Source organism: Spermophilus citellus (assembly GCF_964194105.1).
Source record: "Spermophilus citellus genome assembly, chromosome: 17".
Taxonomy (NCBI): domain Eukaryota; kingdom Metazoa; phylum Chordata; class Mammalia; order Rodentia; family Sciuridae; genus Spermophilus; species Spermophilus citellus.
The window spans coordinates 39197711-39224591 of record NC_138199.1 but is presented as its reverse complement, the minus strand read 5'-3'; the positions used below and the strand labels follow the sequence as shown (position 1 = coordinate 39224591).

General features: G+C 34.4%; 1 protein-coding gene and 1 pseudogene across 4 annotated transcripts in view; one reads left to right on the top strand and one right to left on the bottom strand.

Moving 5' to 3' along the window:
• The window catches only part of USP32 (ubiquitin specific peptidase 32), a 174166-nt gene that overhangs the window by 126958 nt on the left and 20327 nt on the right, over nucleotides 1–26881 (top strand). For 2 of the 3 annotated variants that reach the window (XM_081272303.1, XM_081272302.1), the window contains exons 16-26: nucleotides 5076–5235; nucleotides 8734–8888; nucleotides 9916–9997; nucleotides 11239–11313; nucleotides 11705–11843; nucleotides 12278–12383; nucleotides 14106–14279; nucleotides 15023–15197; nucleotides 15771–15922; nucleotides 17722–17833; nucleotides 19962–20173. In XM_081272303.1, coding sequence (XP_081128429.1) covers nucleotides 5076–5235; nucleotides 8734–8888; nucleotides 9916–9997; nucleotides 11239–11313; nucleotides 11705–11843; nucleotides 12278–12383; nucleotides 14106–14279; nucleotides 15023–15197; nucleotides 15771–15922; nucleotides 17722–17833; nucleotides 19962–20173 — 1542 coding nt within the window. The remainder of the gene's footprint in view (nucleotides 1–5075; nucleotides 5236–8733; nucleotides 8889–9915; nucleotides 9998–11238; nucleotides 11314–11704; nucleotides 11844–12277; nucleotides 12384–14105; nucleotides 14280–15022; nucleotides 15198–15770; nucleotides 15923–17721; nucleotides 17834–19961; nucleotides 20174–26881) is intronic. The other variant, XM_081272304.1, reaches the window with a different exon arrangement.
• Nucleotides 2531–3175, bottom strand: LOC308635479 (high mobility group protein B3-like; annotated as a pseudogene). The gene has a single exon. The product of its transcript is annotated as a high mobility group protein B3-like (transcript).

Here is a 26881-nt window from a genome sequence, read left to right as displayed (position 1 = left end):
TAGGGTCACACCATTCATGCAATCATATATATACCGAGGGTAATGATGTCTGTCTCATTCCACCAACTTTACTACCCCCATATCTCCTGTCCCCCGCCCCTTTGCCCCATCCAAAGTTCTTCTACTTATCCCACACCCACTCCCCCATTATGGATCAGCATCCACTCACTTATCAGAGTAAACATTCAGCCTTTGGTTTTTTGGGGTTGGCCAACTTCACTTAGCATGATATTCTCTAATTCCATCCATTTACCTGTAAATGCCATGATTTATTCTCTCTTATTGCTGAGTAATATTCCATTGTGTGTATATACCACAGTTTTTTTATCCATTCATCTATTGAAGGGCATATGATACCCTGTTTTTAATCTAACATATATACTGTGGATATGTGTGTAGGTTAATAAATTTAGGTCTATGCCATCATTTTTAGTAATTTCATAGTGTTCCTTTATATACATTATATGTGTACACATATCCTATGTGGATAAATTACCCAGTCACCTAATAATGAACATTTTGTTTACCTCTACTTTTAAATTGTTGAACATTCTCTTTCTAATCATGTGTGATGATTTCTTTAAAATAAATGCCTGTAAATGGAATTGCTATATCAAAAGGTAGGCACAATTTGGGGCTGGGGTTATGGCTCAGTGATAGATTGCTCGCCTCACATGTGCAAGGCACTGGGTTTTATCCTCAGCGAAAGAAAGAAAGAAAAAGAGAGACAGGGAGGGAGGGAGGGAGGAAGAAATTATGTATAACTACAAAAAATAAATATTTTTTTTAAAAAGGCACAATTTGCCGGGCACAGTAGAACTTGCCTGTAATCCCTGCAGCTGGGGAGACTCAGACAGGAGGAGGATCGTGAGTTCAAAGCCAGCCTTAGCAACTCACCAACGCCTTGTCTCTAAAGAAAATACAAAAAAAAGCGGGGGGAGGGCCTGAGGATATGGCTCAGTTAAGCACTCCTGAGTAAAATCTTCTGTAAAGATCATCTAAACTAGTTTTTAGATAAAGGAATTATATTGCATCTCATTTGTTGGGAGACATTGAAGTTTGAACAAGTTTATAGAAAACAACTAAAATATAAGTGAATGTGTGTGGATATGTGTGTGCATTTGTATATAAGAATCTGTTAAAATTATAATTTGCTTCCAAAATCTCTTATTAATCTTCGGGGGGAAAAGATATGTATTATAAAACCTACTTTATTATCAGTAAGCTTCTATCAGATATTTTTATGTAGTCATAAAACTATAGTTATTATTCTGAAGAGTGTATTTAAACTGAGATCATAGGAAATTATGATTGGCTTTTCAGTTGTCAGTGCCTGTCTAGGAAAGACGGACAAGTTTTATTTCTTCCAATGGTCTTAGAGGAGAATGTCAGAGAAGGCTCTTATTTATTTATTTTGAGATGGAATACTGTTTATTTAACTTCAAAATCATTTCAGCATTCTAAACATACAAAAATTAACATATAACGTTGCAAATTGTATTTAAATACAGGAGATTCTTTAAATTCCATTGATGCAGTGGCTCTTTGCTGACAATGAAGAGTTCTACAGTTTGCTTGAAAACAAAGTTTAAAATCTACTGAATTTAACTTAAAAAATTTCAATCGCTTCTCATGCCAGATGATCCCCCTTTTCCAAAACTAAGAAAGGCAGCAAAATGGTATATCACTAAAGACAACTTAAAGCTAAATGGATGCCCACTGCAATGTCAACAGGTCCAGCTTCACAGTTTACACCAAACTACAGCCCTCCAAAAGGCATCTTACCCTATAGGGAAGGCCTCAACGCCAAGCAAGGAGCATCAATAGTTTGTCTTGATTGTTTTGTTCTTTTTTTTTTTTAATTTTTTTTAGTTATACATGGGCACAATATTTTTATTTTGTTTATTTTTATGTGGTGCTGATGGTCAAGCCCAGGGTCTCACACGTGAGTGATGAGTGCTCTATTGATGAGCCACAACCCCAGCCACTGTTTTGTTCTTTTTACAGACTAGAGAGATGCAAAGTTAATAATTGAGAATTTCTAACCAATAACCATATAGTTAATACTATCTTACAAATTAAAAAAGAAATGCCAGAAACATCTTCAATTGCCTTGTCACACCAACAACAAAGTGCACAAAGTAAGGAGAACACAAATGTGCCTTTTTATTTTAAAAACGGGGCTGGGATTGTGGCTCAGTGGTTGAGCAATTGCCTAGCATGTGTGAGGCACTGGGTTCAATCCTCAGCACCACATTTAAATAAATGAATAAAATAAAGGTCCATCAATGTCTAAAAAATAAGTTTGGAAATATGTACAGTTTGATACAGTTTTAGGGTGCTCTGGAAACCCAGGGCCACCTCATGTAAACCACTGACAATTTCTGGAGCACATTGAGAGACTACAATATAATCCTGATCAAATTCTATATTTGAACCTAATGAAAGAAACAGACACATCTCACGTAAGATATGTCAATCACAGTGTTCCTCTACTCTAAGGTATTCACAAGGAGATGGATAAAGTTTTTTATTCATTTTTCTCCTCCCCTTCTTCCTGTTCTTCCTCTTCTTCCTGTTCTTCCTCCTCTTCCTCCTCCTCTTTTTCATCTTCCTCTTCCACCCTTTTCTAGCCAACTTTAGCAGGACCCTTTGCACCATCAAACTTTGCTTTAGACTTATAGTCAGCAACATCCTTCTCGTATTTCTCCTTCAGCTTTGCAGCCTTAGTGATGTACGGCTACTTTTTGCTGTCACTTGAGTTATTCTACATTTCACCCTGCTTTTTTGCCATGTCTCCGGAGATACCAGGATTTGTAGATTTGATCTTGCGGTATAAGAATCAGATGGTGGTCTTTGAGAGCATTACGGTCCTTTTTCTCTTTGCTTCCCTTAGCTGGTCCATAACTCTTCATTTACTGATGATAGCATACTTTATCTGCCTTTGCCATTTCTTCAAATTTGTTTTCCAGACATTGTCTTCCATCTCTCAGAGCACTTCTTGTAAAATTCTGCACAATTGACAGGGACTTCTTTTATGCTCTCCTCTGCAAATCTGCACAGAAAAAACATAAGCATACATCTTTCCCTTTGGTTTCTTGGGGTCACCTTTGGCCTTCCTGACTATATTGTTCACTAATCTGGGCAGCACAGGGCACAATGTGTGGCTCAGCATTCCCCAGTCTCAAAGTAGCTACCTCCACAAGGCTGCCAACAAAAAACTCTTATTAATGCTTACTGCTTATATAAGAATTCAGAAGCTCCCAAATATAATTTTTCAAATTACATACAGAACACACTCTGATTTTGAAACATGTGGAGTACTTTTGAGAAATAATCCTAAAGGTTTGAGACATTGATTACTAGGGCAAAGGGAAATAAAGTAAAGCCTGACCTCCTGAGACTGTTAAAGAGTCTGTACGATTTTCTGTTTTAAAGAATCTGAATATTACTCGTGCAGTGACACGTGCTGATAATCCCAGCTACTCAGGAGACTGAGGCAAGAGGAACACAAATTTGAGGCCAACCTGGGCAACTTACTGAGAGCCTGTCTAAAAAAGAAAAGGTCCATGAATGGGAATGTAGTGCAGTAGTAATGCATCCATGGATTCAGCTTCCAATACTACACACACATACACACACACACACACAAGGAGAGTGTGAGTGTTAACCATATTATCCTGTTAGAACATAAAAACATATTTTGATATTAAAGTTTACCTGTGTCTGTTAGCGGAGGAGCAGGTTATTTGGAAGGATCTTCTTAAAAATACTGTTTCAACAATGTGAAACCTCAATTTTGGTGGTTTAATCATAGGCAAAAAAATATGTGAATGGATCAGTTACACAAGCAGAACATAATTTTTAAAAAACATAGTAAATTTTTATATGGAAAAATAATATACTATTTAACATAAGAAATAAAATTTTAAGCAAATGTATAATACTGTTTCTATGTATTAACAAAATGGGGATTTTTAAGATGTTGCTCAAGGATAAGAATTTGTAAGAGTTACATACTCAAAGACATTACTGGAAATAGTGTAGATTGCTAAACTTTGGGTGGCAACAGGGCTATATAGGTAATGGCATGAAAACTTATGTAATCTTTTTACTTGTAACTCCAATTCTATGAATTTGTCTTTAAAATATCATTTGTATACAATACATGAAATAGGTAAAAGGAAAAAGTTATAGTGTGAGTGTAGTATAATCATAGTTAATATTTAAAGGATCCTTCTCCCTTAACTTTGTTGTTACTTGAATTTATTTGTTTGTTTGTTTGTTTATTGGTACTGGAGATCAAACCCAGAGACACTATACCCCTAAACTATATCCCCAGTCTTTTTTCATTTTGAGACAGGATCTCCCTAAGTTTCTAAGGCCGGCTTCAAATTTGTAATCCTCCTGCTTCAGCCTGCCAAGTAGCTGGGATTACAGGCATGCACCACTGGGCCTTGGTTCATTACTTGCTTTTTAAATGAAAGAAAAGAAAGTACCCTCAAGGAGTTGATTTTATGATCTGGAGCCTAAGAATATTCAACCCTATTAATTTAAATACATGAATTTCAGTAATTTATTGAAATATAGATAACAAACTTATTAAATATTTTAGTTTAAAAATAAATCTCACCATGGTGACATGATGTTTGTAATCCCAGCAACTCAGAAGGTTGAGGCAGAATTGCAAGTTTAAGGCCAGCCTCAGCAATTTATTGAGGCCCCAAGCTACTTAGCAAGACCTTTCTCAAAATATAAAGTAAAAAGGGTTGGGGATGTGCCCCTGAGTTTAATTCCAGTACCAAAAAAGATAAATCTCAAGGAGGATTGCAAGTTTGAAACCACCCCCAGGAACTTATCAGGCCCATAAGCAACTTAGTTGAGACTCTGTCTCAAAATAAAAAATAACATAAAAGGGCTAGGGATATAGCTCAGTGGCAAAGCATTTCTGGGTTAAATCCCCACTACCAAAAAATAAATAAGTAATTTTTACAAAGAAAGAATAAATCTCTGAGATTAAATGGCAAATTTGGTTTTACTCTTTTAGAATGATCACTTTTTATCATTTACAATAGGTGATCAGAAATAGCAAGACAGACATCCCAGAACTGGAATTATTTCCTCGCTATCTTCTCTTTTTGAGACAGCAGCCTGCCACTCGAACACAGCAGTCTAACATCTGGATGAATATGGGTATGATGAGCCTGAGAATGTTTCCTCAGCATTTACCGAGAGGTAACGTAAGAATGCAGCAAGAATACTACACATTTCTTGAAAATAAAGAAAAAATGAAAACCAAGTTGCTCCAAGTCTGCCACTGTACTAATTCACATTCCCATCCATTTTCATATAGAATCAGTGAATTACTTGTAGGGCTTAGATCTGTGGTCACGCGCAATACTGGTTAGAGGTAGAAGCAAAGTCTCAACAGCAAACTAGGAAGAGTTCTTTTCCTTTTTTAGTTTGTAAGTTTATGAAAATAATGAATAGATTTTATATTTTTTTTTCTTTGAGATAAACCATTATAAATTGTTGCTAGATTTAAGTTATAGTGTACCACTTATTGACTGGTCTTTTCAGCTCCACTCAAATTTATAAGAGTAATTCCTTTGGCCCTGGTTTTTTTTTTTTTTTAATCTGTTTTTGGCAAAACATGGTGCGTTTCGCATGTTAAACTAAGAATGCTTTATAAGAGACAAATTATGCAGAGCAAATATATTTTTGAAAATGAACATTATACATTTGCTTTGAAAAATGTCAAGTTCCCCCCCGCAAAAAAAAAAAAAACCACCAAGTCATCAAAATGAAATATAATATACAAAAAGTTCTCCTTTGATTTAGAAAGTTAAATTTTATTGATATACAATACTTGTTGAGGGCTGAGGCTGTAGCTCAGTGGCAGAGTGCTTGCCTAGCATGCATGAGGCACTGGGTTCAATCCTCAGCACCACATAAACAAATAAAAATAAAGGCATTCTGTCCATCTACAACTATAAAATATATTTTTAAAAAATACTTATTGAGCTTTTTGCTTACATATAAGTGAAATTATTCTTCAGCAATAAATAATGAGTTCAACCATTAGCAAAGTCTTAGACTTTGTGTTAATAATGTCAGATTGTTCTAACAAAATATGTTAGTTTGCAAGAAGTACTAAGCCACCACCCCTTTGTGAGTACTAGGTTCCTTTGAACAATTTTATGTCCTCCTAAAAGGTTATATACAGATAACTTAGAAAGACTCTTACATATTTTTTGTTAAGAATTATAGCAAAACAGTGGCCTCTGCTAAACAAACTTTGTTGTGGGGGAAAACATCAAAATCAAGGAACAGAGAAAGGGAATTACTCGGAAACATTCTTCCATGGCACCCATAGCATATGTTTTTTTTGATTCTCTTTGAAAGATAACAGAGGCAAGATGTGTTGTTGCGCATTTAGTAAGTATTTGTAATACTTGTGCTGATCCTAGATTTTTGCTGCTTCTATAAATTCCCCTAGATTTTTTGGTGCTACTCAAAAGCACAAAATTACGTAGAATAAGTGACTGCCTGGGAATTGAGCTATGCTATAAATCCGTCCAGAACACAAATTTTCTTATTGTGGCTTAGGACGATTGACTTGGACACTATACTTTTGCATATGCTTCTAAATCCTAGAACTGTGTAGTTCTGGTGCTCCAAATTTATTCTTAATTTGAAATTTTATTCATTACTAATTAGTTGTGAAATCAATCATTAATCATTTTTAATTTTATAAAAATATGCTTTCTTGCTGTAATCTTATAACTAATCCTCTCATGTATAATTGGAGAAATTTGCACTTTTATTTTCTCTTGTAGATTATCCTTTGCTTGCTGATAGTAAAAGATTTGCTTTGCTATACATTTAAAAATTGATCATGATTAAGTTTTGTTCTACCATAAAATAATGTTCATCCTTCTTTAATACCATTTATTACAGCTGTTTTTTAGGCTCTTTTATTCCATTTGAAGTAGCATAGTTATAATTATAATGACTTAAATGTAGCCTTCTGTGTAGACAAGACTATAGAAATCATTATTCCTTAGATGGGTTTTCAGACTATTTTAGGTGAGTGAATTTTCCTGGAAGGTTTAAAAGAAGCAGTTGATACTAATATTTTTCTATTTGTTTAGTAGATGAAGACTCACACTAAGCTGGGCGCAGTGGCGCATGCCTGTAATCCCAGCAGCTCAGGAGGCTGAGGCAGAAGGAACACAAGTTTGAGGCCAGCCCGGGCAATTTAGTGAGAACCTGCCACAAAATAAAATAATAAAAAGGGTTGGAGGTATAGCTCAGCAGTAGAGTGTTTGCCTAGCATTCAGAAGATCCTGAGTTTAATCCCCCATACTGAGGTAGGGTTGGGGAGAGCTCATTAAAAAGCACATTTATTGCGAGGAAAAAAGTCACTACTGAACAGGTGGACAGCAACCTGGAATGTATACTTGTGCCCTAGACAGATTATATTGATATATTTTGGGGGGGTTGTTTTATAAAATATAGCCTGCCATTGACAAAGATAACCATTTTAAACTACAGCTTTCTCTTGAATTTTGATTATATAGTTAATCAGGATTTAGCAAGATTTTTTTTTAACAAGCTATCTTTGATTTTCATACTCTCCTCATTTCATCCCCCTCCTCTTTTGAAGTATGTAGTGAGACTTGATATAATCTTGCTTCACGCTGTCTCCATACCCACAGATTTCTCATCTGCAGTTTCAAAAGATTTAAAATTATTTCTGTACTGAATTATGAACAATTTTTCTTGTCACTGTTCATTGAATAATATAACAATGATTTACATAGCATTTATATTGTATTAGGTATTATAAATAATCTAGAGAGTATATGGGCAGATGTACATAGGTTATATTCAAGGACTATGCATATAAGAGACTTGAGCATCCATGGATTTTGGTATCCTAATGGTGGAGCTTCTCAAACTAGTCCCCTGAAGATTCTGAGGGGCAGCTATGTTGCCACTTTTATTTCCACCTTGAGTCCTTCAGAAAATCAAGGTCATTTGGGTATTATCTTTTTGGGCAATAGCCTATATATTTCCCATCCTTTTCAATAGAACTATTTATTTATATATTTTGTCATGGGAAACTTCTTGGCCGAATTTTAAAATTGTTTGGCCATTTAGAATCTCTACCTATTTAGAATCTTAAGTAAAAATTTCTGTTAACTGTATCAGTGTGCCAAGTATTTTGTCCATCTAATGGCTAAGAGTAATAGAATTAGATGGAATTAGTTTAAGAATGTAGATGAAGGGAATCCAACTATCTGTCTGGAATTGAAATCCAGTGCTATTTGATCTCCCCAACTCTTACACTGAGTTTTATTTCATGTTGCTCTTGGGTGTGATCCAACACCAAAGAGACAGCCATATACTAATGCCAATTGTTGGCCAGCATGTTCCACTCTTGAGATTCAAATGTCACCAGTTATTTGAGCCTCTGAGCTTTTATTATTCTTTTTTTTTTTTTTTTTTAAGTTGAGACCTTAAAGACACTTGGGTCTTAATTTTAAAGCTTTGTGGTACTCTTCATTTATAAAATTATTAAACCTATAATTCTCATTTCTCATCATTATTTCCTAAAACAGTGTGATTCCTATTGCTGAGAGGGGTGCGCTTGCTTTCTTCTCAATTTTTTGTTTTGTTTTTTGTTTTTTATCTGCCTTTTCCTTACTGTGATTACTATAACCATAGGAAATGTACCTTCTCCGAATGCACCTTTAAAGCGGGTGTTAGCCTATACAGGCTGTTTTAGTAGAATGCAGACCATCAAGGAAATTCATGAGTATCTATCTCAAAGGCTTCGCATTAAAGAGGAAGATATGCGCCTGTGGCTATATAATAGTGAGGTAAGAGGCTTCTCATTGTCATTGCCATAGAGTCTGATTGAATGTTAAATCATCATTTCATGAGTATGAGTTTTTGTGTAGTAATTATGCTAGAAGTCGTATCTAGTATCTCAGTGAAAATTTCTACTTTTAAATTATTATTTTCACACATGAAGATATTTGCATAATCATCATTTTTTGTCATGATCCATAAAAGCATGAACATGACTGTTAGTTCATACTAAATAGATTTCATATTGGATTTGGTTTTGAAGTAGGTCATATACATGTTAAAAATTTGAAACAATCCAAAGTGTATAATTTCGCCTTCCCATCCTCTGACTCCTATTTCCCATTCTCCTCATAGGCAATGCTTTTTAATCCTTATATATTCAATACAGATTATACTGTGAAATTGGTTATTTAGTGTAGTTTCAATTAGTTCTCCAGTCCCTGGTGCTTTCTTTTTTATATCCTCCTTTGGTCACCATTGAAAGGCAGTGTCATACTACCAGGAATTAAATTCTGACTGCCTCATTGTAGTTGTGTAACTAAGGGCAAGTCTCTTAATTCTCTTAGTTTTTGCTACAGCGAAGCAAATAAATAATAGTATCTCCTTCAAGATAGTCATGAGAATTATAGGAAATAATTCTGTAAGCACTTTAGACAGTGTAAGCTTAAACAAAAATGTATAATCCTACTGCATGACTTTTGACTTTACATTTTCAATTCCTAGTAAGTAGTCTAGTTTCATTCAGTACATTTACGAAATTTCATACCAGGTACTAAACACATTTTTTTTCCTCCAAGCTCTTCAAAAAACCGGTCTCAATGAACTTCATTGTGACATTAGATGGATCTTTTCCTGATCACTCCAAAATTACATGTAATTTTGTTTTAAGGATATAAAGAATGTTTCTAAAATGAAGGAGTTTTCATAACATAAATTATATAAATGCAAGGATGTTTTTGGCATTTATTTTTATTTGTACATTTGTTTCAAGATCACTAATCAAATTAACAGAAACATTTCCTCTGCCTTATACAGAATTACCTTACTCTTTTGGATGATGAGGATCATAGATTGGAATATTTGAAAATCCAGGATGAACAGCACCTAGTAATTGAAGGTATATGATAGATGTGTGCATCTATATATTAGATTTATAGAAGAGGACTTTAAGGAGTTACTAAAATCCATTTTATAATTTTTCGGAGACAACTATTACTTGATCATTATGTTCTGGGCAGAGTGGGGGGTACCAAAGATTGAACCAGGGTTGCTTAATCACTGAGCCACATCCCCAGCCTGTTTTTATATTTTCTTCAGAGACAGGGTCTCCCTGAGTTGAGTTGCTAAATGCCTCACTAAGTTGCTCAGGCCAACTTTGAACTTGCAATCCTGCTGCCTCTGCCTCCCTAGTCACTGGGATTATAGGCGTGCACCATGGCACCTGTCTCATTATGTTCTTTTTTGATAAAACATATATGTTTTATCAAAACATGGACTCTTATGTACTCTTACAGTACTATTTAGATTACTTTAAAAGAAAAATTACCTATAAAAATTATCTATAATCATATGCTGACATGGAATGGAAAAAGTGGGTAGAAACAGGTAAATTCAATTGCACATTGACACAGTGTCTTTAAGATTTTTAGACTGCCTTTTTGAATTTAAATAAGCAGACCAAATTTCTGGTAGTAGCATAGGCTTTCATTAATCATCAATAGTGGCTGCTCACCAACAGAGCTACTTGTATATTCACACATAAATTTACATGTTGGCATGTATATGTTATTGAAAATTTCATGTGTCTTTTTTCCATGAAGTTTCATGGAAACATTGTTAATTATGTTTACATTAAATGAATGGTTTACACTAACTGTTGTTAGAATGTAAGGAAGAGGGGCTGGGATTATGGCTCAGAGGTAGAGTGCTTGCCTAGCATGCATGAGGCACTGGGTTCGATCCTCAGTACCACATAAATATAAAGATATTGTATCCACCTATAACTAAAAAAAATAAATAAATATTTAAAAAAGAATTTAAGGAAGAAATATCACAATTCTGAGTTTTACATATAAGAAATTCCATTGTATCTGAGCTTTAATTACTTCCTTAGATAGTTGAGTATAATTTTAATTCATGAAGATAATTGAGGTATAGTAGCTTAATGATTCTATCAAGTGACTTTAAACTCACCAATATAAAGAGAAGGAGTGGTTTCAGGGCCAGTTAACTTAAAATTACTTGTTTTTTATTGTTGTTGCTTTTTGAAGTTTCTGATACAGAAATAAGAACTTTTTTTTTTTTTTTTTTTTTTTTTTTTTAGCAGAAGCAATTAACACATTCCTGTCTGTCTTTCAGTTCGCAACAAAGATATGAGTTGGCCTGAGGAAATGTCCTTTATAGCAAACAGTAGTAAAATTGATCGACACAAGGGTAAGTCTCTAGTGTGTTATTTTTAAAGAGATGATTGTAAATTTATTCTTTTTTATTCTTGTTGGGAAAACCCAACATCAAACTATTTTCTAAATTTCTTTTAGAAAATAACCCACAGTTAAATAATTTATATATTTTTAAAGATATACTTGGTGAATTGAGTTCTCAAAAAGAAAAATTGCTATTTTGGTATTATATATGACCACAGATCATGATTGCCAAAGCCATTCTCAAAAAACTTATAAGCTGTAGCATTTGAAAGACCTGCTAAAGAAAGATTAATACTGTTTAACTGATTTTAAAAGTTATCAAAAAATATTACATTGAATATAAGTAACTTTGTTCTACAACATATTACTAAAAGTAGATTTTGGTTCTCATATTGTTCCAGTTCCCACAGAAAAGGGAGCCACAGGTCTGAGTAACCTGGGAAATACTTGCTTCATGAATTCAAGCATTCAGTGTGTTAGTAACACACAGCCACTGACACAGTATTTTATCTCAGGGAGACATCTTTATGAACTCAACAGGTAATCTATGATTTTTTATATGACTCCACTATTACCTCGATCTTCTCTTTCTTTGTTCAGCCAATACCAAGCTTGTTTTTATGGCATTGGATTCCCTTTCATTTTTTGCACCAGGGATTGAATACAGGGAACCACTGAGCCACATCCACAGCTCTTTTTTATATTTTGTTTAGAGACAAGATCTCAATGAGTTGCTCCTAAACCACTAGGATTACAAGTGCATGCCACCTCACCCACCTTCAATCTTCTCTTTTTTTATGCTAGAAGAGAAAAATCTTTTCTTATTGCCCTATTCAGTATAAAATTGGGGCAAAGGGATACTTCTCTTGTTTCAAAAAATAAGATATTTTTGATGTGATGTGCTAGACATTTCTGTGCCTGTGTGTTGTGACTTAATGAGAACCTTTGTTACAAATTTTCTTCAAAATTTCTAGGACAAATCCCATTGGTATGAAGGGGCATATGGCTAAATGCTATGGTGATTTAGTACAAGAACTTTGGAGTGGAACTCAGAAGAATGTTGCCCCCTTAAAGCTTCGGGTAAATATGTTAAAATAATATCAAAGTATTTAATTCCTAAACAGTGATTTTAAATAATCATATTTCTTTACATGTTTTGTATGTTTTTTTTTTTATTTTAATCAGTGTTTTTAGATCACTTACTCAGCATAAACCAGTTGTCCCCGTACTTTTATTTGTTCAAATGCATGCAAAATACTGCTGTGTATGTACTGGCTAGAAAAAAAACCCAAAGGCACAGTCTAAATTTGAGATGTTGTTCATTTTTCTCATTTATCAAATATCTTCTTTGTATGAATAGTAAGCCTTTTTTGATAATCCTTTATTAGCAGTATTCTAACTGCAAGATTAACCTCGGATACATTTTCAGCACTACTTAGTTAATTAGTTTTATCTGTGGAACAAAAAAGTAGAATAAAATAATGAAATTAATGGATACAAGTTTTATGTTAGTATATATTTAGTGGATTTTAATGAATTTGGAAATGTTAATTTAAAATTTAAGTCAAAAGGTTTTTGAAGTTAAAAATTAATAATCATAATAACTAAATTTTGACTGCTTACCATTTGCTGGGTACTATTTTAATTTATGTGTATTAACTCATTTAATTCTCTAAGTAATCCTATAGTGCTGTGTCTTAATCCCCATTTTATTGTCCAGGAAACTAAAACCCAAAGTGATTAAGTAATTTGCCCATGCTTGCAAGTATGAAAGTTTTAACCCTTAAATACTATGGTTTTTTTTTTTTTGCCTCTAATAATAAAAGTTAGGTTATAGACCAGAAAAGCTTACTGTGAAAAAAATCTTACATAATCTAGGATGTCTTCTTTTGAACAATGCTGCTTTACCATTTCTGTATTAAATAACATCTGTGGGCCTTAAGAATTCAGTTTGCTCACCACAGTGAATCTCACCATCTTGTACATCCACAAGACTGGGGTCCTAATTAGAATAAAATCTATTTCATGCTTATATAAATACATCCAAATAGATTTGACTGTCATATATAACTAAAAAGAACCAACAACAAAATAGGACTCAGTTTGCCAGTGTGATTCTGAACACAGAATTGTCCAAAATGCTTCTCTTTTTTTTTTTTTTTTTTTTTTTTTTTGTATGTGTGGTCATTTGAAATAAAGAACAGTAAAATTAAATGGTTTTCTAAAATATAGTTGTTCCACTCTTGAAAGCAGTATGAAGATCCCTCAAAAAACTCGGCCATAAAAAGGAATGAATTTATGACTTTTGCTACTAGTAAATGAATGATCTGGAGACTATCACACTAAGTGAAATAAGCCAATCCCCCCAAAACAAAGGTTGAATGTTCTCTCTGATATGTGAATGCTAACCCATAACAAGGGGGAGGGAAGGAGAATAGAAGTTCAGTGGATTAGACTAAGGGAAATGAAGGGAAGAGAGAGGGAATGGGAATAGGAAAGATAGTGGAATGAAACTGAGATAACTTTTCTGTGTACATATATGAATACACCACAGTAAATCTCAACATCTCATGTACATCCATAAGACTTGGATCCTAATTAGAATAACACATGCTTGAATAAATATGTCAAAATAGATTCTACTGTCATATATAAAAAGAACAAGTAAAAATACTTGCTGAAATATAGGCATACTAAATACTGTGCTTTACTTTTTATGATGTCTCTGATTGAATTTTAGGACATGTTCATTCCAAATTTTATGGGGTAGGAAATAATGAGTGTTACTCCTCGTATTTATAGTGGACCATAGCAAAATATGCTCCCAGATTTAATGGGTTCCAGCAACAAGACTCTCAAGAACTTCTGGCTTTTCTTTTGGATGGTCTTCATGAGGATCTCAACCGAGTCCATGAGAAGCCATATGTGGAACTGAAAGACAGTGATGGACGACCAGACTGGGAAGTAGCTGCAGAGGTTTGTCCATTTTGAGTTTCTAATATAAGCAATAGATTAAGTGTTCTGGCCATAAATACATGTGGCACCACTTATATGCAAACTAAAATGTTCTGTAACCATAATTTTACTGAGAATAAAAGAATTTGTTTTATTTGCTTAACTCTTAATAATACTGAAACAAAAGCACATTTAATGAAAATAGAAAAATATTGCTATTTCACATTATGACCTTTATGTGGTGGGATAGGAATAATTATCCAGTGGAAGAGTTCCAATAATTGCTAAAATTATGTATACAGTAACTGATAGCTCTCTCTTATCTGCTTCTCACGAACAAAGAACTCTAATACTCCCCATTGTTAACATGGTAAGAACAAATAAAAATTAAGATTTTTTTCATATGAATTTATTTACTTACTTACTTAACTTACACACTTATGATGCTGGGAGTGAACCCAGGACCTCACACATAATTGGCAAATGTTGAACTTTAACCCCAGTCCCTGAATTTATTGTTTTACACACTATTCAGAAAAAATCATACTCTATTCTCTATTCCCTCAGTAGATAATATATTTTTAAATAACATATCTGAATTTATAAATTTGTAGGCAGATAGCTTTTATATTTTAAATGAAGCAAAGTTTTATGTTCTTTGCATTTAAATGCAATATATTTAGCCAGTATTTTTTAATTTATGTAGAAGTCTTATCTTTTGAATTTTGGGAGGAAAAACAAAGATTTGTATCTTTTCTTGCTAGGCCTGGGACAACCATCTGAGAAGAAATAGATCAATTGTTGTAGATTTATTCCATGGGCAGCTAAGATCCCAAGTCAAATGCAAGACATGTGGGCATATAAGTGTCCGATTTGACCCTTTCAATTTTTTGTCTTTGCCACTACCAATGGACAGCTATATGCATTTAGAAATAACAGGTGGGTCACAAAGATCTGAAATATTATTTGACTCCATTTTCTTCTATCTTATACATGCCGCCTAAATTTCTAATTATAGTTATTTGCTTGTAGTGAGTTCTCATAAAGATTAAAAGCATGTTAAAACCTAGTAATCTGCATTCAGGCATGATTTGGGATTTGAAAGATGTGGTACCTGTGCCTATATTGATTGTTTTGTTTCAAAACAAGTTGCTGATGGTGGTGGTTTTGTTGTTGTCGTTTTTATTTTTAACTTGATTTTATTTATTTACTTATTTATTTTTATGTGGTGCTGAGGATAAACCCAGGGCTTTGCACGTGCAAGGCAAGTGCTCTACAGCTGAGGCAGAAACTTTGAACTATTACAGAGCTGCTCATAATTGTATCAGAAGAACATTTAAAAATCTTAATTTTCCCAATATTATTCTTAAGTACTACTTTAGTATTTACATATAAAATACAATTCTAGACTGAGTTATTTGCTATTTGCAAGTCAGATATATCTGCTGACAGTGTATAAGACTTTGAGGGTAACTTGGATTTTACAAATAAAAGTTCTTTTCTCTTTACTAGTAATTAAGTTGGATGGTACTACCCCTATACGATATGGACTAAGACTAAATATGGATGAAAAGTACACAGGTTTAAAAAAACAGCTGAGTGATCTCTGTGGACTAAAATCAGAACAAATCCTTCTTGCAGAAGTACATGGTTCCAACATAAAGGTAATATTAGCTACTCTTTCTAGGAAATCTTTGATTCCATCCATCAAAGTTTAGTTTTCTCCATTATTATCAGTTAATTGTTAAATGGCCATACGAGATACTAAAATATAACCAAAACAGAACAGGAAAAATACAATTGGGGGGGGGGGTTGTTTGTTTTATTTTGGGTACTGGAGAGTGAACCCAGGGGCACTTAACTACTGAGCCATATCCCCAGCTCTTTTTTATTTTTTATTTTGAGACAGGGTCTTGCTAAGTTATGTAGGGCCTTGAAATTGCGATCCTCCTTGCCTCTGCCTCCCAAGTTGCTAATGGTGGTGGTTTTGTTGTTGTTGTTGTTGTTGTTATTTTTAACTTGATTTTATTTATTTACTTATTTATTTTTATGTGGTGCTGAGGATCAAACCCAGGGCCTTGCACGTGCAAGGCAAGTGCTCTACAGCTGAGCCATAACCCCAGCCCCTGATGGTGGTGGGTTTTGTTTGGTTGGTTTTGGGGTTTTTTTAAATCTTTATTTTGTTTATTTATTTTTATGTGGTGCTGAGGATCAAACCCAGGGCCTCGCCGTGCTAGACGAGCGCTCTACTGCTGAGCCACAACCCCAGCCCATGATGGTGGTGTTTTTATTTTTTTATTTTTTTTTTATTTTTTATTTTTTTAGTTGTAGATGGAGACAATACCTTTATTTATTTATATGTGGTGCTGAGGATTGAACCCAGTGCCTCACATGGTCAAGGCAAGCGCTCTACCACTGAGCCACAACCCCAGCCCCAATAGTGGTGTTTTTAAAGAAGGAAAATATATAAGGCTATCGGTATGAATTAATCTAGCTGTGTCATTATAATATAGGCTCTCCCCTGCAAATGTTACAACTACACCCAACAGCTCTTCTATATTACCACTGTTAATGGAATTCTTCTCAGGTTATTTTGTGTATTTATGATTATATATTTATGAATAAACAGTCCTATGTCTGAGGGTTCTGCATCCTCTGACTCAACCCACTATGGATGAAAAGCAATCACATTTAAACTAATCATATACAGACTTTTTTCCTTGTCATTAGTCCCTAAATACAGTATAACAACTATTTATATAATTGTTATATTGTATTAAAAATTAAAAATAAATCTAAAGATTATTTAAAGTATATTAAAAGGTATGCATAACTTATATGCAAACACTACTCCATTTTATATAAGGAACTTGCATCTGCTGATTTTGACATCTGCAGTAGATCCTAGAACCGGTTACCTAAAGATACTAAGGGAAAACGACATGTTTTACCTTTCAAAATGCTAAGAAATTAGAAAGTAAAAACAAATTGACACAATCATGTTTCCTAGATTCCACTTTGGGAAATCATCTAATATATTGTCTACACTATATTGAGCTTCTACCGCAATAAGAGTTCATTATAGTTGTCCTTGAGGTTTCTCAACAAAACCCTACCTCACTGACATTTTCTTCATATGTAACTTAAAAAACAAGGTCTCTCTGAGGATTTTGGGTGTTTATTCTTGAAACAAAAAGACAAAATTTAGGAAGTCAGTTATACACAGCATACTTTCTCTTTCTGAAAAGGGATAATGATTTTCTTTGATGAGGTTAGTTTTTAGTTATTTTATCAAGTATACATCTTTTAGTTATGGAGAAAAATTATTTGGTTCCCTTATTTGTTTTACCACTGAAACTCCTAAGACATTCTCTTCAAGTAGATAAGAGATAATTTTTCCATTTTACCTGAAACATCTCTTCCTTCTCCCTCTTACTTTACTTTTTCTTTTTTTCCCCTGTAGAACTTTCCTCAGGACAACCAAAAAGTACGACTCTCAGTGAGTGGATTTTTGTGTGCATTTGAAATTCCCATCCCTGTATCTCCAGTTTCAGCTTCTAGTCCAGTACAGACAGGTAAGATAAAACTAGAGCTCCTTCTCGTTATCTCACCTTTGAATACTGGTTTAAGAGTTGTCATCTTTTTTTGTATTTTTTTATGCTAAGAATATTAGAGCGGGCTGGGGATGTGGCTCAAGCGGTAGCGCGCTCGCCTGGCATGCATGCGGCCCGGGTTCGATCCTCAGCACCACATACCAACAAAGATGTTGTGTCCGCCGAGAACTAAAAAATAAATATTAAAAATTCTCTCTCTCTCTTAAAAAAAAAAAAAGAATATTAGAGCAAAATGGGTTTTAATTTCTTTTTATTAAATCACTGTAGTTATACATAGTAGTTGATTCATCCCAACAAAATCATACATACATGGGGCTGGGTGGTAGAGTGCTCGCCTAGTATGCATGAGGCACTGGGTTCGATCCTCAGCACCACATAAAAATAATAATAAAAATAAAGATATTGTGTCCACCTATAACTAAAAAGTAAATAGTTTTAAAAAATCATACATACATGGGATTTGATCCATTCTCATGTCATTCCCCATTCTTCCCCGCTTCCCCTTCCTTCTCTCCATCACCCCTCCACTCCACAGATTCTCCCCTTTCTCATCCATTTATCCATCCTTACTTGGTGCTTTCTACACACATCTATAGGTGAAATTCCCTGTAGTATATTTATATATGCCCATAATATGATTTTGTTAGATTTATTCTGCCTTTCCTCTCTTTTTCCATCCCTCCTCTCTTTCTTTTGATCTTCTTCTACTTAGAGCAAAGGAATTTTTGAGCCCAAAGAAACTTTAATGATCATTTGACTCAAATTTCTTTTATAAATGACAATCCATAAATTCTTAAAACCCGAGTGACTAAGTTAGGTAGGTAGTTACTAGCTCATATACCATTGGCATTCAGATCTCTTTTAACTCTTTACCTAATACTAACAAGGCAACCGTTGGTATAAGAGCAACATATTACCAGAAAACATAAACAATAAATTTAGCGAAAAATAAATCAATCCAGTTATTAAATGTGATTGAATATGGGTCAGTGAGTTTTTTGGCCATTTATATGCCTTGTCCTTCTTTATACTGCTTATAATTAGTTTAATACTCTACCTATAAAAGTCTTCATAGGGGCTGGGAATGTGGCTCAAGCGGTAGCGCGCTCGCCTGGCATCCGTGCGGCCCAGGTTCGATCCTCAGCACCACATACAGACAAAGATGTTGTGTCTGCCAAATACTAAAAAAAAAATAAATAAACATTAAAATTCTCTCTCTCTCTCCCTCTCTCTCACTCTTTCTTAAAAAAAAAAAAAAGTCTTCATAGGAATTAGACTCCTCTAACTGGCATGTAGTAGTAGATACTACTGATGATGAGTTGGTAGATGATTTAATGTTGCTTTACTTTTTTTGTGCTACTAGGGATTTAACCCAGATTATCTTAACCACTGAGCTACATTCCCAGTCCTTTTTATTTTTTATTTTGAGACAGGGTCTCACTAAGTTGCCTAGGTTCTCACTAGAGAGTAAAGCTGTCCTTTAATTTATAATGCTCCTGCCTCAGCCTTCCACATTGCTGGGATTACAAGTGTTTATTACCCTGCCTAGCATAATGTTATTTTTTATTTAGAACATCACCATTCAGTAGAACTTTAATAATGGAAACTTTCTATGATCTTTTCCCTCCTATATGGTATTTACCAGTCACATGGACTGTTGAGCACTTGAAATGTGGCTAATGAGACTAAGGGAATGTATTTGTAATTTGATATAGATTTAAATTTTAAAATCAACATCTGTCTAGAGGCCAGATGGAGAATTTTAGAGGAGAAGAAAAAGAAAACAAGTGGCAGAATTGTTTGTATGCAACAACATGATGTTCATATAGATTTCTGCAAGAATTCTACTTAACAGGTTTCCAACAGTTATTCTTGCTTTGCCATTTAATCATAGTGTGAGTTATAAAAGTAAAATCTGAAATTAAATCTTCCATAAACCTAGAATTCTTATTTGAGCTATGATTTCTTCCTATCCTGTGTTAAAGAGGGACTACACTATCAATGGTCCAGGTCTTCAGAATACTTAAGAAAAGAGCAAAGATGAAGGTACCATAAGCTGATGATGCTGTACATATCTTTGAATTTACAGATTTCTCCTCTTCCCCATCTACAAATGGAATGTTCGCTCTAACTACCAATGGGGACCTGACTCGACCAATATTCATCCCAAATGGAATGCCAAACACTGTTGTACCTTGTGTAACTGAGAAGAACTTTACCAATGGAATGGTGAATGGCCATATGCCATCTCTTCCTGACAACCCCTTTACGGGATACATCATTGCAGTCCACCGAAAAATGGTTAGTTAAATGTTGAGCAACTTACTGTTGATGTTGTCCGTGTCATTTGTGAAACAACCATTTTCTGTCTTTACAGCATCTTCATTAAATACATTTTCTGTATGATGTGTATACTAATGTGAATAATCAGAGTCAGAATTTAGTGTCACATGTTATGGTCAGTGTATGCAGTGATACTCCTCTCTTGTGTATTAAGAGGCACTAGGAGAGCCAATGCATCAGAGTACTACTTTCTTTTAAAATTTGGGTCTCCTGTGTGTTCGCATCTTCATAGGCATGTACATCTTCTTTGCCATTTAAATGTTAATGCCTTTGGAGAAAGTCTTGTCAATATTGTTTTACATGTTTTTTAACACAAGAATATTTTTTTTTTAAAGAGAGAATTTTTTAATATTTATTTTTTGGTTTTCGGTGGACACAACATCTTTTTTTTTTTTTTTTTTTTTTTTTTTTTTTTTAATGTGGTGCTGAGGATCGAACCCAGCGCCCCGTGCATGCCAGGCGAGCGCGCTATCGCTTGAGCCACATCCCCAGCCCATAAGAATATTCTTTGATAAGTTTTTCATAATGCCTTCCTTGATAATCTAATTTCTTCATTAAAGGCTAACTCTTCGATTTAAAAAAAAAAAAAGATTTGAAAACTGATCAGTAGATAAAAGGTTGAATCCCAGCAGTTCAAGAGGCTGAGTCAGAAGGAGCACAAGTTCAAGGCAGCAACTTAGCAAGTCACGGTCTCAATTAAAAAAAGGCGGGGGGGGGGGGGGGCTGGGGATGTAGTGTGGTGGTAGAGCACTTGCCTAGCGCTGGTGAGACATTAGGTTTGATCCTCAGCACCACATAAAAAACAAACAAACAAAAAATTAAAGCTTAAATTCTTAAAAAAAAAAAAAAAAGAGATAGTTATGGGATATAAGGGAACTTGGTACAATTAAAAAGGGCACTGGACTGAGAATTGAAAAACCTGTGTTTTAGTTCTTTCTCTGCCACTAGATAGCCAATTGAGCTCTTTTGACTTTTTTTTTCTTTTTTCTTATTTAATATTTATTTTCTTTGTTTTACTTTTTTTTTAATAAAGAGAGAGAGGTAGAGAGAGAGAGAATTTCTAATATTTATCTTTTAGTTATCGGCGGGCACAACATCTTTGTATGTGGTGCTGAGGATCGAACCCGGGCCGCACGCATGTCAGGCGAGTGCACTACCGCTTGAGCCACATCCCAAGCCCTGTTTTACATTTTTGTGGTGCTGAGGATCGAGCCCAGTGCCTCATGCATGCTAGGCGAGTGCTCTACCACTGAACCACAACCCCAGCCTCGAGCTCTTTGGACTTTTGCAGTCTACTTTTATAAAAATAGAGGGCTGGGGTTGTGGCTCAGCGGTAGAACACTCACCTTGCATGTGCGAGGTCCTGGGTTCGATCCTCAGTACCACGTAAAAATAAATAAATAAAACAAAGATATTGTGTCCAACTACAACTAAAAAATAAATATTAAAAAAATAAATAGAAAAAAATACAGGAATGGTGCTGGTAGGTAGTTTCTAAGATCCATTATTACCTGATCTATGTTTAAAAATTTACTCTGTTTTTTTATTTACATTTATTATGGATAAAAAATACTATTCCCTACTCAAATAAAAAGCCAATGAATTAAGCTTTTGAGGGGGGAGGGAGGTACTGGGGATCAAACCCAGGGTCTTATGCAGGCAAGGCAAGCACTCTACCAACAGAGCTATCCCCAGCCCCTGCTTTAAGCTTTGTAAGGTACAAAGTCAATATAAAAAAGTCAAGTATAGCACTGTTTAAGTAACATATTGAGCACATTCCCAACACCACCAAAGAAAGGAAGGAAAAGAAAAAAAATATCAAGTATATCACTTCTATAACAAAATAAAATGAAATATTTTTTAAAAAAGAAAAGGTACTATATTAATTTTCTAGGACTTCTGTAACAAATTACCACAGAATTGGTGACTTACTATAATAGAAGTTTTCACAGTCTACATGCAAGAAATACAAAATCAAGGAATCAATAGCCTTGCTCCTTCCAGAGGCTCCAGGAAAGGACGTTATCTTGCCTCTTTTAACGTCTGGCTCCAGATATTCTGTAGTTTATGGCTGGCTGTATAACTGCAATTTCTTCTTCTTCACATGGCCTTTTCCTGTGCTCTCTTCCTTTCTTTTAAGGATACTTGTCATTGGATTTAGGATCTATTGAGATAATGTAAGATGACCTCATCTTGAGCTCCTCAACTTAAGTACATCTGCAAAAACCCTTTTACCAAATGAGGTTGAATTTACTCATTCCAGGGTTTAGAGCATGAATGTATTTTTGGAGGGACCACCATTTATCCTCTCCAGATATTTTTTTATCATATAAAAGTTGAGTACCAAAAATTAATTAAGTATCTAGGAAAAGTTTTATAAATGATATACAAGGCATCTATAATAGAAAACAATAAAATATTAATATATATTAAAGAACTTAAATATTTGAAGTAAAAACTAGTGTTCATGGATCATAAGGCACTATTTTAAAAATATTTCTGTGGGGCGTGATGGCACACACCTATAATCCCAGCTGTATATATGAATACTTATGTGTGACTTAATAAGCTGATTGTCACATGGAAATACAGAGTACCAAGAGTAGCCTAAACATTTTACTTATTTTTTTTTTTTTTTTTTTGGTGGGGTGGGATGGGGACCAGAGATTGAACCAAGAGGCCCTTAATCATTGAGCCACATCCCCAGCCCATTTTAGTTTTTATTTTGAGACAGGTTCTTGCTAATTTGCTTAGGGCCTTTCTAAATTGCTGAGGCTGGCTTTGAACTTGCATTCTTCCTGAGCTGCTAGGATTACAGGCTGGCACCATTGCACCTAGTAGTCAAGACACTCTTTCTTTTTTTTTTTTTTTTTTTTTTTTTTTTTTTTAGTTGTAGTTGGACACAATACTTTTATTTTATTCATATATTTTTATATGGTGCTGAGGATCGAACCCAGGGTCTCCCATGTACAAGGTGAGTGCTCTACCACTGAGCCACAACCCCAGCCCCCAAGAAACTCAAGCATGGAGAATTGAACAGCAGATACCAAGATTTATTTTTTAAATTTGGTACTTAACAATGTGATGTTGGTGTGAAAAAAGACAAATCAATAAAATAAAATGGAGAACTCAAAAACAGGTTCACACATGTATGAGCACTTGATTTACAACAAAGGTGGCATTGCAGAGCAGTGAGAGAAAGATATTTTTCTCAGTAAATGGTGATTGGGCCAATTGGATGTCCATATGAAATTTCTTTACCTACTAAATCTAGGAGGACTATAAAACTAATTCTGAAAACAAAAAGAAATGCCCCTTGGGAGATGATAAAAGTGAATATATTCATAATGTTGGTATAGGGAATGGCTTCTTAAATAGTAAATAGGACACAGAAAATATTAATCATAAAGAAAAAGATTGATAAATTGGACTTCATTAAAATGGAGAATATTAGTTCCATCAAAAGACACCATTAAGAGACCTGGGATTGTGGTTCAGAAGTAGAGTACTTGCCTAGCATGCGTGAAGCACTGGGTTCCATCCTTGGCACCACATTAAAATAAAATAAAAGTATTGTGTTCCCCTACAACTAGAAAATAAATGTTTTTTAAAAAGTTGTTAAAAAAAAAAAAAGACACCATTAAGAGAGTGAAAAAGCAAGCCTTGGGAAAGAAAGAAAAAGAAAAAAGATCAGCCACCCTAGTAATCAGGAAAATATAAAACCATATGTTTATATCACTGCTTACCCACCAGAACAGCTAAAATTGAAAACTGTTGGTAGGTATAATAGAACAATAGGAACAGTCCTACTTCTGATGAGTAAGTAAATTAATAAAGCTACTTTGGAAAATAATTTACTAGCTTAAGCTAAGCATTTCCACCCCTGGATATCCACTCAGTGGGTATGTACATCAGGAAATATGTACAAGAATATTCATAACAACATTATCAATAATAACCCAAACTGAAAAGACAAAAAATGGAAGCATTAAATGTTCATTAGTGGTACAAAGGATAAATAGTTGATATATATTCATATAATAGGATACTATGCAGCAATGAAAATAACAAATTTTTAATTATGTCACTATAATCTTTTAATGTTAATGAAAATAATCTAGACACAAGAGAATATGAATTATTCCTTTAAAAAATAAAAATTTAAAAACATAAAGTGATATTTGGTGTTTATAGGATTTTAAATCATTGAACCATAATATATTGTCAGCTCTAGATTTTCATCATTGACTAGTCCTTATTACCAGTTTCCTTCATAATCTAACCAGTGCTTTTGAAAATGCCTAAAATTGATTTTATTCTCTTTCTCTCTGTTATAAATGAACTCTTTTCCCCACTATTTTGGTGAATGGCAACACCATTCTTTCATGCTAAAGTCTAAAACCTGAGAGTATTCTGACTATTTTTTTCCTTTTCTCCTAAAACTTCTTATTCAATATATGACCATGCCTTCTTTTTAAAATACAACTTGATCCTGGCACAGTGCATATTCCTGTAAACCCAGCTCCTCAGAATACTGAGGCAGGAGGATTGCAAGTTCAAGGCCAGCCTGGGCAACAACAAAACCCTGTTTCACAACAAAATGTTTTAAAAGGACTGGAAATTTAGGTAGTTCCGTGGTAGGGAGCTTGCCTAGCATGTGTAATGCCCTGGTTTCATCCTAGTACTACAAACAAAACAAAACAAAGTAAAATAAAATTTGAGTTTATAATTTCTTCTTTGTTTCATTACTACTATTCATACCCTTTTGATATCATGGTTGAAGTGGCCAATTGGATTGCTTTGAAAGTAATTTTTCCCCCTTTTTTGGGGGGGAAGGGGTAAGATAGTAACAGAAGAGGAAAAGGCTAAGCAACATAGGTAATATTGAGAAATAGAAGAAGGGAAAAACAGGATATTGACAGCAATTAAATGATGAGTCAGTTTTGAGAAAAAAGTAGAGAAGTCTAAAAAGAATGAAAAGTAGAAAACGGCAGTGTGATCAAATAAATAGGGCAAAAACTTAGCAGAGTTCAAGCGAGTTGAGTTTTTTCAGATGAAAGAAAAAGTTGTGAGGAAAGAACAAGAAAATTCTCAGTAGAACTGGGAGTAGAAATTCTCCTGGGAAGAACTGGTAGACTTGGGCCCTAGGGCACTGGGATAAGTTACCCTTGAGATGGCTGGGGTTGTGTCTCAGCAATAGAGCGCTCACCTAGCACATGAGAGGCCCTGGGTTGAATCCTCAGCACCACATAAAAATAAATAAATAAAATAAAGGTATTATTTTTACAACTAAAAAATAAATATTAAAAAAAAAAGAGAGAGAAAGAAAAGAAAATTGTGTGGAGTTTTTCACTTTTGGTACTGGGGATTGAACCCAGGGTACTTTACCACTGAGGCACATCCCCTAGTCCTTTCTTTTTTTTTTCAGAGAGAGAGAGAGAATTTTTAATATTTATTTTTTAGTTCTCGGCTGACACAACATCTTTGTTGGTATGTGGTGCTGAGGATCGAACCCGGGCCACACGCATGCGAGGCGAGCGCGCTACCGCTTGAGCCACATCCCCAGCCCATCCCCTAGTCCTTTCTGTGTTTTAATTTTGAGACAGAGTCTTGCTAAATCGTTGAATCTGGTTTTGAACTTGTAATCCTCTTGCTTCAGCCTCCCAAATTGCTGGATGACAGGCATGTGCTGTGTGGGTTTTATTTTGAGACAGGGTCTTGCTGAATTTCCCAGACTGGCCTCCAACTTGTGGTCCTCCTGCCATAGCCTCCCAGATAGCTAGGATTACAGGAATGCATAATGATGTGCAGCTTCACTGTTTCTTATTTTAAAATACATTTGAACTGAACTGTCTAGGTTCCTGCGAGTATTACAACAAAATCAACACATGAAATAAGGTCTTAAAAAACTTTGTGTTTAGCAAAGCTTAAATTAGTAATGTCAAAAGAAAATGCTTGAGAATCTGAAATAAAAAAAGGTCTTTTCAGTTAGAAACTAGCTAATCCCTAAATTATTGATTTAGCTTTTCTCACTACTTCATAAAGACCAAACTATTTAAATAATTAAATGTCTAAATACTCAGCAGCTTTTTGAATAATATTGACCTCCCACCATCCATCCTATAATTCTAAACTTCTGATTTATTAAGGAGTCATTTCCAATCAAATTTTTGTATAGATATCCATCTATTGTATACATATTATATATTATATATATATTTGGGTTGAGCATCCCTAATCTGAAAATTTCCACATTAAGGATGCTTCCCAGGTAAAGTTTAATGCATATATTTAAAACTCTAATAAAAGAACTGGCAATCTGTCATGTCTGTAAAAAACAAAAATAAAGTCACTTTGTCGCTTTAAGCAGGATGGATAAATTGTTATAAATTAATAACTGGGCTGGAATTGTGGCTCAGCGGTAGTATGCTCGCCTAGCACGGGTGGGGCCCGGGTTCGATCCTTAGCACCACATAAAAATAAAGGCATTGTGTTGTATTGACCTTCACCTAAAAAAATCAATATTAAAAAAATAATAATAATAACTTGTTTTCAGAAGTCCCAAAGATTTGGGAATTGCTTCTTTAACAACCACTATCAATAGCTTATTCTTAGAGGGAGGTTTTTAGTGCATACTTTCTAGAGAAAGAATAATTTGTAATTATT